General features: G+C 29.9%; 1 protein-coding gene across 1 annotated transcript in view; it reads left to right on the forward strand.

The window, feature by feature from the left end:
* LOC106467339 (RING finger and SPRY domain-containing protein 1-like) overlaps positions 1-17,591 on the forward strand; it is a 92,822-nt gene that overhangs the window by 48,407 nt on the left and 26,824 nt on the right. The window contains exons 7-14 of the mRNA XM_013927721.2: positions 256-396; positions 2,731-2,741; positions 3,405-3,509; positions 4,877-5,020; positions 6,585-6,696; positions 8,171-8,273; positions 8,594-8,749; positions 11,657-11,761. Coding sequence (XP_013783175.1) covers positions 256-396; positions 2,731-2,741; positions 3,405-3,509; positions 4,877-5,020; positions 6,585-6,696; positions 8,171-8,273; positions 8,594-8,749; positions 11,657-11,761 — 877 coding nt within the window. The remainder of the gene's footprint in view (positions 1-255; positions 397-2,730; positions 2,742-3,404; positions 3,510-4,876; positions 5,021-6,584; positions 6,697-8,170; positions 8,274-8,593; positions 8,750-11,656; positions 11,762-17,591) is intronic.

A 17,591-nucleotide genomic window follows, 5' to 3' on the forward strand; every position in this document is an offset into this window, starting at 1 on the left:
TAACTTGGACAAAGTATTTTGATGGAACATGTGTAACCCTGTTTCACAACAATTTTGAAGTCTTTTTTTTTTTCTTCTCTCTCTCTCTGAAAGTAAATGCAGTATTATAACTATTTTTTGTATTTATGTTCTGTTAAATGTATCAAACAAATACAATTTAAATTATAGAAATCTAGTTTTAGTTACTTTATGGATCTTATAGTACTTAGTATTTTGTAAATATGTTATAGATATATACTGTTTTTCTTCATTTAGGTGAAAATAAGTTAACAATCAACAAATACCTTTCATCTCTGCCCCAGAACCCCTTACTTTTACTAGAGAAGTGGGTAGATAGTGAAGACTATGTAAAGAAGCAAGTAGGATTTTGTGCTGAGTGGTGTTTGGACAACTTGTGTAAGTAGCAGCTGACATTTTAGCTTTACTTATGCCTAGGGAATCAGAGATAAAATGATTTGAAATATAGGGAATTGTTTAGAAAAAAAAATCAGGAGGTGCTTTTGAGAATGAGCTGGCTGATAGCATTAAAACTGACATCAAGGATTTTGTTTTTTTTTATTTGGTTAAAGGTAAGCAAAATGCTACAAGATGGATTGGGCACTTAAAGGTTGCTGATGGCAAGACTTCTGTTGAAGATTAAGATCGCTGAAATATAGATGTTTTATTTATTTTTGCAAGAGAGAGGGTATTAGCAGTACTTCTGACCCTAAACATTCTGTGGGAAATACTGTAATGGACCTGAATCATGTAGATATATTATTCCTTTGATAGTAAGTAAAAAAAAGGTTTGAGAGTTTAAAAACTTATAAAACGCTAGGACCAGACAGTGTTTTCCCTAGGATTTAAAAGGATGTCAAAGATCACATTTACCATGCACTTTCTATTAAACCCAATAAGTGCTTGAACAACAGAGCTGAGAACATCTTTTGTGAGAACACCATCAAAACTGAAGGCCGAGACATCATACAGTGTTTTAAATAGAACAGATGCTATTCCAGTTTTATCACCAATAGTTTGAAGAACATAAAAATACAAACTGATACAACAGACAAAAACAAATCCAACACTATTCTCTTCTTGTATGTGTAAAACGTAAGAAACCTTGTAGAACACTTTGATCTGTCTTTGTCAAAACTAAACAAAGAACAACTGATGATGGTGTTTCAGACCTACGTTGGAGAAACAGTAAGACATTTTGGTGCAAGAATAAAAGAACATAAAATATTGCAGAAAACTGATGAAAACACAGATTTATACCCTGGCAGAACATGCCATATTGACTGAACATAAAATAGGCTGGGACAATTATAGACACAGTGATTCAGGGAAGTTCTGGAAAACAAGAAAAACCATTGAAGTTTTCTACATTAACACAATGAAACCATCACTAAATAGATATTCAGGTCTGTAAATTAGAGCTTGTGGCTACTATTAGTCAAGTCATCACCTGTTCTTCTAACCACATTATCAGTACCACCAGATGATCATATCACATCCACTTCACTCTTCTCAGATACCATATAAACCCCTGCAATGAATAGTACAAACTGACCTGAATAAAAAAAGACTTGAAACATTACCTTTTCTACCTGAACTAACTTTGTAGGTTAGTCCTTCAAAACTATCTTCAAGTACCACTCTGAACTAGACAGTTGTTGTCCATTTCAACTTTATTTTTTCAGTAATACATTTATTTGTGTCATTGTGAAAAGTTTTTAATTTAATGATATAAGCCAACTGTAAAAGAAAATGTTTTAAATTTTCAGATAATAAGAATTTTTTGTTTTACATATTTTAATATTGCCTATGATATGTGTGAAAAACAAAAGTTAATACATCAATCTTTTTATGTGTTCTTTGTAGATTAGCCTTTAATATGCACATTTTTCAATAGAAAATAACCTATCACTCATGTATATTAGCATATATGCTGCAGGAAGCATTATTACCACTGATTCTCATACCATTTAGAAAAAAACTTCTAATACAGTGTTTCATGTCTTAAGAATATGTACTGTGAAACTAACCTTGTAAACTTGTTTCAGTTAAATAAGATAAGTAGGTCAAAATTATATTAAATTCTAAATATATCAATATTTTCTGCAATATGGATAAATGCATTTTTTACTCATTTTTCTAAATGCTTGCTGATGAGAAAATGGAATATTTTACGTTATTATGAATTTTTATGACATATCGTATTCCTCTGTCAGAATATGTACTTTTCAAGTAAAAAGATGCTTAGAGAAACAAGTAATTATTTTGCACCTAATAAAGAAGAGAACACTTTTTGAAAATGCTTAAGCTTTCTTTTTCTTTAGAGCATTTTGAAGTGATAATCAAAATATTTAAAATGTATATTATTCTTAATGTGTAATTATAGTATATAATATATGTATATATATATGTGTGTGTGTATAATTTAATAATTGTTATTGTAATTTTATTTTGAAATCTACTGGGTGTTTTTTATTTTTTTATTTTGCCAAATAAATTTCTTTGACCATACAGTATGCCAAAAGTTTTAATAAATTGAAGGGTTGTTGAAAATTTTATGCACAAGGTTTTGATATCAGTTCTTATTTTGGTTTGCCAACATTTCAGCTCAATTTCATTGACTTTAAAAACTGCCTGTATTTTTTCTTGAATCTTCCTTTGGCAATCAATGTTCATAAGCTTGTTTCCGTGTTTCTTTCATGTTTACCATGTGTGTGTGGAAATATGTTGCAGTTCTGAAAGAGGTAAGTTCTTTCCTGAAATTTATGTCAGTTTCTTTTATGAACACTAGTGGATTTGCTTTGTTATTTTTATTATTGATATTGATAAAATGGCTGTATTGTGCTTTTATTGTTAACCAACCAGTATTAATTCAATATTTAGCTGGAACTGTTTTTGCACAGCTTTCATAATATAACACCTTGACAGTGTGGTACAAATTACATGCATGTAAGGAAGAACAACAACTTTTTTTTTTAGCAAAATCTCTGTAAATATTAATGAATAAGAACTTGATGTAACAATCATTTTGATTTAGTTCATTTGATTAATCAAATTTGTGGGGATTAATGTTATCCATGTTTAGAATGTATATTTGATTAATATTTATATTTCAATTTAAATGAAATGTACTGTAAATATAAAACTTATTTCTTGAGTTTTTAACAGACTCCAGCCATTGTGTTAGAACAATGGGCTGCTTCGACTCACTTCTACATGCCTTTGTCAGGAGGAAGCAAGTTAAATTATGGTTGTGTCTCAATATACAAAAAAGTTTAAATTTGTAAAATCTCCTGAATGAATGCAAAACCACTAACTAAATCATTCCTCAAAAAGTTCTAAATGAAAAAAAACATGTTTAAGTTTTGTCCAGTCTTGTTTCATAGTTTTATATTTTTGTATTTTAGGGCAGGCCTTATGCTTACGAAAACACAAATCGTATAAATATAAATGCTTTGCTCAACAGTAATGATGTTAGTGAGTATTTGAAGATTTCAGCAGATGGGCTTATGGTGAGTAAATAAGCTAGTTGGATAAGTTATAATAAAGTTGTATAATTATGTATGGAATATACTTTGTGAATATTTAAATAAGAGAAACTTGTGTAATGTTAGTCCAATTGAAGTTTCTATGTACCCTGTTCTTATTAATTTACCTTTTATAGGTTAGCAAGCAAAAATACCTGTGATGTGCAAAAGTTTAAGTTAATCTATCAATTTCAATGATTTAATGAACTTTAAAAAAGTTAATTGTATTCCACTCTTAGTTTCACTCAGAGCCGAAGCTCTGAGCTACTTATATCGCCCACCGCAAAAATTAATTGTTGAGCATCTCAGTCATGCTAAGAGCCACTCAGCAATAACATATGGTAAATCAAATTTTTATTCTTTAAGTTACATCACATTTTGAAATGTGAATAATAGTGTGATTAATTCTTAACAATTTAGTATAGAATAACTTCCAAAATAAAGCTTGGCATCAACATTATTCACGTCTGTTCTCCCGTCATTTCAAAAGTGAATGTTGAGCTATGCCTGCATACGCAGCTTTTTAAACAAGAGACAGATGAATGCTTGAACAGACACCATTGTTCACAATATATATATATTATTCCTTAGATATTAAGAATCAACTAAGATGGGTCATTCGTATGGTATACTCACAAGTAAAATTAAGGTGTTTTTCAAACCTAATTGTTGCCAACAATTGTTTAATTTAAGGACCATATTTCTTTGTTACAGTCATTTTCAATAGTTTACAAATTTACTTGTCCTTGCTGTTATATTGGCTCTACAGAAAGGAATCTAATAGCATGTATAAAAATACACTCAAGTTTCAGATCACCCACCAAATCTAGTATAGTTGGACATGCCCTATGAGGTTGTGACATAGTTTTCACATCCAGTTTGTTTAAGATCTTAACTAGGGACAATGATGAAAGAAGCCTCTGTATAAAAGAAGTCATCTTATTCACAAGCTGAGGCCTGATATCAATGTTGTTGAGTCAACAAACAGTTTACTTTTAAGGCTGTTAAAATATAAGGATTGTATTTGTTTAGCCCATTTAAATTTTTTCTTTTCATTTGAAGGTGAACTTTCTATAATCTGAAAACTAATATCCAATATTTGTTTATAAAAACTTTAGAACAGATGGGAGATTTAATGTCCGGAAAATATTAAATTAAAAAAATTTCCAAAAAATTATATTATGAAAAATTTATATCGTTGTAAATTAAAAGAGTTTTGTAAAAAAAAATTAAACTATAAAAAGTTTCTTGGTATTTAGTTTATTATTTTATTTGCTTAATGTACAAAATCAGTTACTGTATATTAGTTAAAATTTTAAAGAATAACTTTATGACTTCCTTTCCCCCAATAGGCTCGATGTGATGCGTCTTCATTTGAAAGTGTAAGGTGCACATTTCAAGTTGATTCAGGGGTGTGGTTTTATGAAGTTACCATAGTTACATCAGGTGTGATGCAGATAGGATGGGCCACCAAAGACAGCAAGTTTCTAAATCATGTATGTTAGATTTTTATATACTATGATAGACCAAATATAAGATTATGTTTTTTCTGAATCTAAAAACATGAAAATCCATTTTGCCTTGCATTCTGAGGTGTTTACTGTATATGTGATTATTGGACTATCATGAGGTTGTTAACCTTATTTCCCATCCTAGGAACCGCAAGCTTTACTGTTGGCCTCAATTGAAAAAAAGGGTGTGACAATAAGCTTACTTCATTTTTTTGTTTTGTTTTTAATAAAACTCAATGAAGACATGGTCATGTATAAAAGTGCAGGACAGAAAAAAGTGACAAGTGTCAAAATTATTAAGTAGGAATGCTTGTGTTAGATGCTTTTCGTGGTCATAGCTAATGTTAAGAAACAACTTACTGTCATAGTCTAACTTTGTGATATTCCCTAGAGGGATGAATTTTCAGTTGCAAATCTTAAGACTTGGTTGTAAGCCAACTCTTTAGACATTCAACATAAATGGTACATGGACAGTTTTGTTACCTCAAATTATTTCTTTTAGTATTTAGAGGTATAATCAGAAAGCAAACAAAAAATTCCATCACTTTTTTAATTTTTCTATTACTGCTGTAATATATGTAGATTGCTGCTTATTCAGGCTAATAGTAATTTTTGAAGCATGGGGGGGTCTTTATGAAAGAAATATTAAATGCATATCTAGTTTAAAATTTTTATAGAATAATTATTTTTGTTAATATATATATCTGCTTATTTCTAGATTTCTTGAGGTCATCTGCAGTTTTGATTATGACAAAAACCCTGTTCTGTTTTTGTTTATACTGAGCATTTTTTATGTTTTTTGGATATTTCATTGCAAAATTTCTTTGGGTCTATCATAAATTCAGTGCATGTACACTTTGTGTACTTTTAAATTTCAAACCTAAATTGAATGTGTTAGTGTTATATTAATAAGTAACACCCTCAAAAAATGGCATTTAAAGTTTAAATAGAAGTCTCATGTTTAAAAAAAATATTCAAAAAGAACATTAAACACTGCCATTTAGATTCACCAATAGAATATTTTTCTATCTTATATGACAAATATTTTATCTTGTGGAATTTTGGACTGACATTTGCAAAATATAGGCCAGCATGGCCTGTTGGCTAGTGATTTGAACTCATAATCGGGAGGTTGCCATTTCAAGGCTTGTTTGTGACATGTTTCTGTGTCCTTTAGCAAGACTCTTTACTCCATTTGTTCAAGCCTTTTCAGCTGTATAACAGATGCTAATTGGTATGTGGGGGCTAACCTGTGATGTACTGGTGTTTCTATTCTCATCTGCTTGTGCCACTGAAACCAGGATTCGGCACCAGCTCCTGTGTGACATCTTAGTGTGGATGGACTAAACTAACTTAAAATTTCAACAGTACTTACATTCATCAGAAGAGAAAACTGTACCCACAATTTTCAGTTTAATAAAATGGAATTGAGAGAATGTATAATGTGTATGAAAGCTTTAGTCAGTTTTAAGCTATAAAAAATATTTGCTGCCTATTTGAAAGATCAGAAGATATGTAAGTGACTAATAAGTTTGTTTTTATTCAAAAGGAAGGGTATGGCATAGGAGATGATGAGTTTTCCATTGCTTATGATGGCTGTCGACAGTTAATATGGTACAGTGCTTTTAGTACAGCTCATACGCACCGCTGCTGGAAGCCAGGTAGGTGTAAAAACTGTCATGTTTAAGAAATCTTTTTGTTGCTAAAGGTTTTTCCTAGTTGAACCATACTTCCCCTTTTTTATTGCAAAGAACAATTAACTTTTGTAAACACTAAAATAAAACCTCTAAAACATTTGTTGACAAAATAACAATTATTGTAATTTTGTTACATTTGTACAAAAATATCTTTTCATTGTTTTTGAATCTCATAATCTACATAAATCTTCAAAATAATTGAGAAAACTAAAACAAATATATTATGAAATAGCTAATGTTAGTGTTTACAGACAGTTGAAAGTGGTACAAAAGAATATTGACATCGTATACATAACTTACAAAACTATTTATGTGAATTCATCATTTGCTTTCCTTCTGTATGTTTGTGTGGATTTTATATCAGGGATATTAAATACTAGGTGAAAAGTGAAAAAAATCTTGCATTTAGATTAGTTGGTGTATATAACCTAAAGACAGAGTTAAGGTAAAACATTAAATAGTCATGAAGATGATACTTTCTTATGTGTGTAGAAATATAACACTATGCAAAATAAATTATTTGTTTTTGTTTTTTGCAGAAATGTTTAGATTGGCTTCATAAAACATGGCATTTATAATATTTACAAACTAATACATACTCACCGATTCTGTATAAATTACACACTAATAATTGCTTGTTTTATTTAGAAATAAAACATCAAGGGCTGGCTTATATTTATTCAAATATCTTCTCAAATATAGCTCAAAAACTACAGGAATATATATATGTTAATAATGTAAAGTGAATGTTTATTTTATCGTTGATAATTCTATATTTCTGAAATTATTAAAATAGGGAAGTATTTTTGTGTTCTTTAAAGTTCTGACATTTTGTAACTTCAGAAATTGTACGAGTATCATTAAGTGTAGTGTAATTGCTTTGAAAACTTTATTAAAAGTCTAATGAGGCTATAATTGCCTAACATTTATTCCATAGTATGGTGCTTTTGAAAAGTTAATTAAAATATTGAAAGAACTGTCATTGAAACCAATATTTAAAATATAGCCCTTAGGCTTCTAAAGAAATCCGTTACATTGTTATCATTAATTGTTAATATTTTTCAAGTTCACAATTTTATCAAGTTATGATCTAGTTTACAAAAATGCTTTATAATTGCATTATAAACTTTTGTTTATCTATCATCACTGTGTCAAAGATAGCTTGGATGAAACTGTATTCAGTGAAAAAAATTGAGACAAATATGTTTAACCCTTTTGTAATGGGTGAGTCTATCTGTGCATGTCATGGTCTTGTAATGTTTACCAAAAGTCTACCAAATTTTGTGAAGATACACATACTGCATTAAAAGTTATAGTATAAATGCTTAACGTGTGCAAATGTGTATATGAACTTATGTATTTTACCCCGAGTCTGTCATGAAAGGGTTAATTAACTAAAGATGTCAAATTTTTATTAATAAGATCTTTTTTTTTATAGGTGATATTTTGGGTACACTATTAGATCTGGAATCCTTCCAAATAATTTTCTATTTGAATGGTAACCCTCTTTCTCCATGCATGGATGTCTTTCAAAGTGCCAGGTAAAATAATTATGACAAACCCATTTTTAGTTTTTAAAATTGTTAATTATCAATGAATTTATCATCAGTATATCCAACTTCCAGAATTAAATTAGCTTTTGTGTATTGAAGTTTTAAATAATTTTTCAAGGCTGAATCATCCTTGATAATTAGAAACTTTATTAATTATATAAAACACTTGTTAAAGACTTGTATTCATGTATAATTTATTATTATATGAATTCTCTGTAAAGGTAACATGAATTTTTCTGAAAAAACTGTTAGTTAATTAGTAATTTAAATGTGGCATTTCTAAGATATTGGTAAACAATATTTTTCAGGTCTGGTTTCTTTGCTGCAGCCAGTTTCATGTCATTTCAGCAGTGTGAATTCAATTTTGGTCACAAACCATTTAGGTACCCACCCCTAGGGGTTAGCTTTCAAGTGTTTAATAACTATGCCAAACTTGCAGATGAGGATAAAGTCATTCTACCAAAGTAAGTACTAAAGAAATTTTAGTTAAAATACTGTTAAAGCAAGTACTAAAGAAGATTTAGTTATAGTGTTAAAATATAAGGACAAAAGCATTCAAACAAAACTTCTTAAAAAGCTTTCATTGTAAATTCTGAATATGGGGGTTAAAGTTACTCTGTCAAAATAAGAAAAGTTTAAAAATATAGATATTAAATAATAACTGAGAAATGAGTGTTAAATAAAGCATCCTATCAAAGTTACCACTGATTAAGTGTTATGAAATATTTTTAATATAGAAATTATTAAATATGTATAAATATAAAAGTTTGAAATAGAGGAATAGTCATTGTACTGAGAGTGCTGACTGGCCCTCTGATAGAGCTGTGGTTTTGGATCTAGCGAGCTGGGTTGAGATCTTTGTGATACCACAAAATATTCTTCTAAGTTTAATCCTATGAAGATGAGTTTGGTCAGTTTGACTGATCTTTTAACCATGAAACTATACATCCTATAACTTAATGTATCTTCAGGAAATTTGGCTAGCTTTTAGTAAATGTTACAAGTATGTTGAAGACAAATAACCAGATTTTATAATAAAATATTTTTGTTTATGAATTTACAAAGCTTTTACTAAGCCAGTTTGAATGAAAGGTGATATTCTTATTTAAAATAAAAACACTTTTCAACTTATATTTTTTATCTTCCTAACCTCTAGAACATCTTAAATGAATATCAAAAGTTTTTTTGTCAGACTTTAAACTCTATGTCTTATTTTGTTTACTTTAATACTAACTGTAGTGGAGTCATTAAAGTAAAATGAATGAAAAGTTTAAAAATATGAAATAAAATCAAAAATACTTTCTTTTTTCTTTTCCTAGAATGACTGCAGATTGTAACAGATTATTACAATTATTTATCATAAATAACCTTGGGCTCTTAACAGTTTCATTTCATTCTGTTGTGTTATTGATTTTTAAAATGAGTCTGACTAGCTTAAAAAAACTAAATCACCTGTCAAACATTTAAGGTAAACAAACTCTCAGGTTGTATCTATATTGTGTAATGGCAGCCCATGTTTTTTATGTTTTTTTCTCCAGCCTAATAAGTTTTTAATTCATTTTTTGTGTTTGTTACCTTTGTTAAAAGGTATAAAATAGTAAATAAAAACCAAGAAATTTAGTACTTGCTTTAGCTGTCAGGCCTTTGATACTTGGACACATGATTTAGTAAGCCTGTTTTCCTCACTCTATTGGCTGTCCAAAAATAATTCGGGTAACTTCCAAATATGCATTTTTTTCAACACCCATGACACACTTTCTTTCGTCTTTAAAGCAATGTGTGTAATACTTTCTGACATTCCTATTGGACATGTTTATATTCAATAGAAAGAATATATTCTAATTTACAGACATTGATGATTGTCTGTTTTGTTTTAGCATTCAAAGTTGACAGTTCAAGTGGAAAGCTTAATTTGTTTAGACTAAATACGTTGAGTTGAATAGTAATGGACTTTTTTCATCCATTTACAGGTTAGTTAGTAAACAAGACTAATTATATTAGTTTTTGGACACTGTGTTTTAGAGTCTGATACATTTTTTGAAAAAGTAAAATGTATATGTGAAAGCTACATGAATTATTTTTTGGATAACCAATATATTGAAAAAATATAGGATTTCTAAACCATGCACTTCTTCAAGGAGTCTCACATGTAAACAATGCACTTATTGTTTTTATAAAACTTTTGTGTTTATCCCAAAGTAAAGATTTTTATTTGCTAGAGAACTATTATCCCTTGAAAATATAATTCTCAGGGTTGTGTTTCTCACATTATATTCATTTTTCTCTGAATTTCATTAACATAGCCTCTGTTCTCATCCTTTTATGACCTCACAACAGTTGATTTAATGCTAATTAAACTCACCTTTCATAATAGCTACAGACAAAGTGTAAATACCATTCAATAGAGCAGATTATATACTATTTACATTAATGTGCAGTGAATAAAGAATTGTGAGAATTTGGAAAGTAGAATGACCTAGCTGGTGCAGAGAAGGACAGTGGAATGTAGTGGAAAGTTTAGTAGACATAGAAACAAACTATAGATCTGGGAATTTTTTGTACTTTATTTAGAAAATGTTTTTGTGTGACATTATATTTATATCAAAATTATGGCAAGTTTCTTCTATGAAAAGACATCATGCAAGCTTTATTAGGTTTAGAGAATAAGGGAGTAAGGAGAAAATATTCGGGTAATTCAAATCCTTATTTATTGAATATTATTGTTAAGTTTTTCACAGAGGCATCACTAGGCATGGGGCCCATACTCCAATTTTATTTGACAGTCCCCCGAAATGCTCCAATTCTTTAAAGTACTTAGCAATGCCTCTGATTTCTCATATCGAAACAAAGTATATCATGCATAAAATGATTTTGACCAAAAATATTTTTACCTAGTCTGACCTTACGCCATTTCAAAAAATCACATTATTTATGATTTATAGCAGGTAGTGGTGGCTACTGCATTTGGCAAAATAGTTTCAAAAGAAATATGTTTATGAAAATCAATAATGTTCAAATTGACTGGACATATAAAATGGGATAAGGAAAAAAATTATGGGTTACCAGTGACACTCCACTTCCCAGTTCAGAATAGTTTAACTTTTTAGCTACTTGTTAAGGTTTAATTGAGATATAGTTGTTGTTTTTTATTTTCCTATCTTGAAATTCTCTTTCCGTGAGAAATATTGATGAGTACAACTGTCTTTTGATGAGAATTTAAAATTCTAAGTGGCCTGTTCCTCTTTTGAGAAGGTAAAGTTTAAAAGATGAAATTAGTGATATCTTCTCCTATTGGATATTCATTTATTTTTACAAAGTCTTATTTCTCATATGGTATGTAATCTTTTTTTTGTAATACAAATCTTTTATAGGCATATACGTTTAGAACGGTTGAGACAAAGTAGTGTCAAAGAAGACTCCTGTACTCTATGTTTTGATGGGAAAGCGACAGTGAGGCTTGAACCTTGTGATCACAGGTAGATTTTTGTAGTCTTGTTTTATTATAATTTTTCAGCATTTTTGTTTTAATTGAGCCTCAATTACATAAATCATACATATAATTTTATATACCATGATATTAGGTATTTCAGTAAAATATATTTAAAACAGTTAAGTAATTCTGCTATGATAATTAATATCATGGTATTAATTAGTGTGACACGCATTATTATTATATATATATTTTTTAATATATTTTGGTATCTACTTCTGTGATACTTAATACGATGGAATATTATGCTGTAGTGCTTTATATTGAGTTGCATAAGTGTGAAAAGTATGTGAATTTAGTTCCTGGACATAGTTCTTTTGTCAGCTTCTTGTTAAACTTAGGCAGTGATAGGTAAAGTACTGAAAACATTTACTTGGGTAAAAGTACTGTTACTTTATAAAATATTCACTCAAGTAAAAAGTAAAAGTACCTGTTGTTGATGACTACTTAAGTAAAAGTATAAAGTACCAAATATATATAGAGTATTTAAGTAGTAATGGAGTAAAAAGTATTGACAAAAAATAACTAATGATATCATTATTAAAAATAGCATACATTCAACTTAAGTTCACACGTAAAAGGCACTACCAAGTATAAACTCAACAAACTTTATTTTATTTTTATTAAAACAATCAGTATTACTGTCTATGATAAACCTCTTCACACACTCCACTTATCATTTAGCTTCAACAGCAGCTGATTATTTAAAGTTACTACTAGACAGATTTGTTTGTCTCAGTGTGAACAACAGCCCTGCAGAACTAAACAAATGCTCGCAAGCTGCAACTGCACTGAATTTTCCACTATTGTTTTCAATGAAAATAAGTCTTTCAAGTAAGGCCATGGATGATTATTTATGTCAGACATGATGGTCACAGTGAGACGAAGTTATCATAGTCAACACTGGATGTAAAATGGCTGTTTTTTTTTACTGCTTGTGATTGTCTTATTTGAAAGAGTAGGTGAGCTCTGATTGATGTAAACAAAAACTGTCACCATGGCAACCAGTGTGATTTTTTCCAATTTTTTCAAATGTAATGACAGTCTTATAAAAGAAATGTAGTGGATTAAAAGTAGATAATTCCTTCTTGATTTTACTTAAGTAAAAGTAAAAAGGAAAATATTTTTTAGAGTACTTAAGTAACAATAAATCTCAGAAAAGTTACTTAAGTATAGTAACAAAATAACCCTACTTTGTTACTCCCCAACTCAGTGTATTTCTGAATAAAATCAATCAACAATTTAATTAATGCTTCTTTACTTTCAAATAAACATAATAGAGCAAACTGTTTCTATGGCATAATTGTGCTTCTCTGCTCTTATAATGACATTTACAATATTAATATTTTTTTTTTAGTACAATCATTGTTTTCTTAGTCTATAGTCTTAACTTCTAGTTCTGCCATTGATTTTAGTTGTACTCGTTTTGTATGGCTAAGTATGTTTTGGCAGGAATTAAACTTCAAGGGTTTAATGGTTACAGGTAACATTATTTTTACTTTGAATATAAAAATATTTTCTTTTCCTGGATGTAGGCTATAAGTTCATTCTTTATTATAATTAAGAAACAGTATATATATAGTTCTTTTAGTAGAACTTTAGGTAGGGAAAACATATTAGGTTTAAGAACTTTAATGGACAGCAATTTCCTATTGAAAAAAAAGGAGATGAAGTTTTGGCTTCTACATTGAGGCCTCAGCATAGAAGTCGAAATATTGTCTCCTTTTCTTTCAACAGGCAGTTGCAGTCCATTAAAGTTCTCAAACCTAGTATATATTGTTAGCGTCTGCTTACATATAAATTAAGGGTTGAGTGATTTGTTGTATTCCTTAAATTAGGCATGCCTCTGAAAGTTGAAAATGTTATTCTCATAATCCTGGGAAGGTGTTATTATCTAAAAACAAAGAAACTTTAATTGGTTGAGAAAATTAAGAAGCATTTTTGGATATAGATAATAGCTTTTTCTGGCTTTCAAACATATTCTTAATAATTTCTTAAGGGATGATGGTTCTTTGTTTGGTTACTGGCAACAGTGTGTTTTCATTAACATATACATGTATAGTGGATGTTTGTAGTGACTTAAGAACTAGATGATATACTGCTCAAACTGTACCCAATACTTAGTTCATAGGCTTAATCAGGTACATGTATATGCCTTTTTTTATGTTGTAACTGCAGTTATTCTACATCTAATAAACAACCGAGATGTACTTAACTTCATATGTGAGAACTTTAACTTATTGGTGAATATTGATTAGTTTTAACTTTCCACTCTTTAAATGTTCAATTTTTAGTGCATTGTTAAAAATATGCAATATTAAATCAGAACATTGGGAGAGATAGCAACTAACATTTGATGAAAAGAGATGCTGTACAAGACTTACTAGATTTACATGCTTCTCTACTAAAGTCATATACTTGTGTACCAAGGTTTTTACTTATCCATTAAATCTGCTTTAATATATATAACATACATACACCAAGAAACCATATGCACTCTCACTCATGAGAAAAGTAGATTTAAATATACTCTTTATTGTTCAGGAAATGTTAATTTTTCCTCTTAAATTTCTGTAAAGCTCTGGCCTTCACTGCTGCTGATGGCAACTCATTCTGTAAGTCATTTACTCTGTTAGAAAAATAAAACTGTCTTAACTGAAGTATAGCCCATCTTTTTCAAATCTTAAACTGTAACATCTCATCCTGTTATCTTCAGAATATAGCAAAGAGGCTTTTATCCAATCCATTCTACAGATGTAATCTTAAGTAAGATTGCCCTTAACTATTCTGTTCTCAATAGAAAATTAGTTAAGAGATTTAAATATAACATTTGAGGGACAAGTGGCTCCTTGGCCCATTATGGTTGCCACATTCATTTCATCAATACGGATTATATATATTCAGCCCTGATTGCCCAAGTATTTATGAAGCCCTCTCACTTGAACTCTTCCAATCCTGTTGCATTTGCAGTATCTGAGGGCAGTCTATTCCGAAAAATGATCACTATTTGAAAAACAAAATTGCCTAATTCGCAGATGACTTGTACTGTGATAAGTATTAAATTATGTGCTCTAGTCCTACCCTTTTACCATGAAACACAAAAAAACAATAATGCACCAATCCTCTATATTTTCTTTTTAATTTTGAGCACTTCTTTTAGATTCTTTGTAACCCAACTTTTTCTCACGAGAAAATAAATCCTAGGATCTTAACCCGTCCTTATGTGAGAGCCCTCCATTCCCATAATCATTTAGTCACCCTCCTTTGAATCCCTTCTAACAACTCAGTATATTTCTTAAAGTAAGGATCCCAAGAACTAAACAGAATAGTATAAATGAGAACTAACTAGAGATCTGTACCTATCCCTATAAAATAACCCTTTGATCCTTTGAATCATTCCAGTAGCCTCCCATTGAACCCTTTTCAGTAAGTCACTATCATTCTCTGAATAGCTACCAAAACTACACAGTTTTCTAATGAGGCTTAACTAGTGATTTGTATAAAGAGGTAATTACCTCTTATGACTTTTAGTCAGTATGGCTCCAAATCAACCCTAAAATTGTATTAGTAACAGGACAGTGGTTTGATGGCTTGAGTGACTTGTTCACTAATCTGCTAAGATTTTTTCTTCTGTCATGCTATCAACTGGGTTCTCATCTGTATTAAATGTGGGACATAAGCATAACAATTGTTTTATTTCATTCTGTAATACCTCAAAATTCTCAGTACTGCTGGAAATGGCTAAATTCTACTAATTATACTTCTATCAATATCGTTAATGACTTGTAAGTTACTTGTAACAAGGATCCAAATTGACTAGAATCCATCAGTAGCCCCTTTGATTTCTTTCATCCAACCACCCAAAAATTTAATTAACTAGTCTTTCCACTACCTGTACTGATGTTATATACTTAGAGAATTTTTTTTTTATGTGATACTGTATTAAAAGGTTTATGAAACTTGTAAGTTGACCAAGTTCCCATCTTTTCCATTATTCTGATAATAAGTAACATCATAAAAAAAAATAAAAAGATTTATAAATTATTAGCAAGACAAGATTATCCTTGGGAAAATCAATGTTGGCTTTCATTTATGGTATAATATTTCACTAAATGATTTTGTAAAGCCTCTCCCTCGAAACTTTAGACATTTTCTTAGTACAGAAGTAAAACTAACTGGCTTATAAATTCCAGGGCAAACAAGAATAGCATTAAAAGCTTTTCAGTCCTCAGACATATGATCACTGTCTTAAAGACCTATGAGAATCAAAAATAGAGGCTCAAATATCGTGTCTTTGACCTCTATTAAATTTCTAGGGGAAACCTTGTCTGGCCTTTGTTGCTTTATCCATTTTTAATCTCACAATCATTTTACTTACCACCAAGTGATTAATATCTACATTTATACATGATTCAGGTCAAATTCAGTATTTCACATAGAATAACCAGGGTCAGAAATATTGCTAATATCAAATCAGAAGAGAACATTTAAAAACTCAGCCATTTCAGTCTTGATCAAAAACCTTGCTTTTAGCATAATTTAAGGGCCTAATCTCCATTTTAACATTTGCTTACCCTTAACATACCATATTTTTCGGCATATAAGACAAGACTTTTTTTCATGGTTTGCTAAGCCTTGACTTTTATACCACATTGACTTATCTAAGGATTAGTCATCAAAATTTCTCACTATCTATGGTGATCACATGTCTTTCATTTGTTGTTTCATGTATGTAATAAAATAAATAAAATAATTTTAACTCATTATATATTTTTTTTTGTATTTTCTGTTTTTTGGTTAACTTTTGCTATCTTCAAATTTCTGCACATTTTTTACTATATTTCTTCCGCAGGCATACAGTATAGAGCACAGTGGTACCATACTTGATCTATCCTCATTTTATACTCCACTTTGATTTATATATGAATGAAGGTTGAAAAAAATGAGAAATTTAGCCCATTTCACTTATGCTCCACATTGACTTATATGCCAAAAAATATTGTATTTGAAAACATCCTTGCTCTTATTTTTGACATTGTCAGTCAGGTATTTTTCATAAGCACTTTTTGATTTTCTAATGTTTTCTTTAACCACATCCATAGCTTTACCTTAATTCTGTAAATCTTCCAAACTGTTTGTCAATTCAAACTTTTGACGTTTATCCCATATTTTCTCTCTTATGTCTTTTAGTAGGCCAGTTAGGTTTGTTCTTTCCCTTTGTCTTTTTCCTCTTTTTAGGAACATACATATCTTGAATTAAAAAAATATTTTTTAAAAAATTCCAAAACACACATCCCATATCACATTTTAACTCATTATACCAATTCATTAAGGCCAGGCTTGAAAATATTTCTGTTTGCTGTAACCCAATTGGGGTTGATTGAGAGATTTTTTTTGACATTATGACCTGGGAAATGTTTATTTTCACAAATTTCTGCCAAGCAATCTAGCAAAATTTGCTGACTTTAAAATTTTTATTGCTGTATTATGGCTAGAATATTTTTTCTCGGAAATCCTTGTATTACACAAGGATGTGGGAGGACATCATCTGATTACCAATCGGATGCTCAATGAATTGAAGTTTGACAACATGGCTTATCTTGTCCCCAGGACCTTTCATGCTAAACTAATAAATAGATGACTTAGCAGGGGAGAATTAACTCTAGATTAGCATACATCAACAATATGGCGAACACAAGCCTGTTCAACGTATTTTTCTCCAAAAAATGGTTTTGAGGGTTAGGATCAAAAACAAATTAATTCCAACTGGAAACTTATCCATGCGGAGGGACGTACTTGTAGATTTAGTTGGTAAA

This window comes from Limulus polyphemus, unplaced genomic scaffold, assembly GCF_000517525.1.
Source record: "Limulus polyphemus unplaced genomic scaffold, Limulus_polyphemus-2.1.2 Scaffold2, whole genome shotgun sequence".
In the NCBI taxonomy this organism is placed as follows: Eukaryota; Metazoa; Arthropoda; class Merostomata; order Xiphosura; family Limulidae; genus Limulus; species Limulus polyphemus.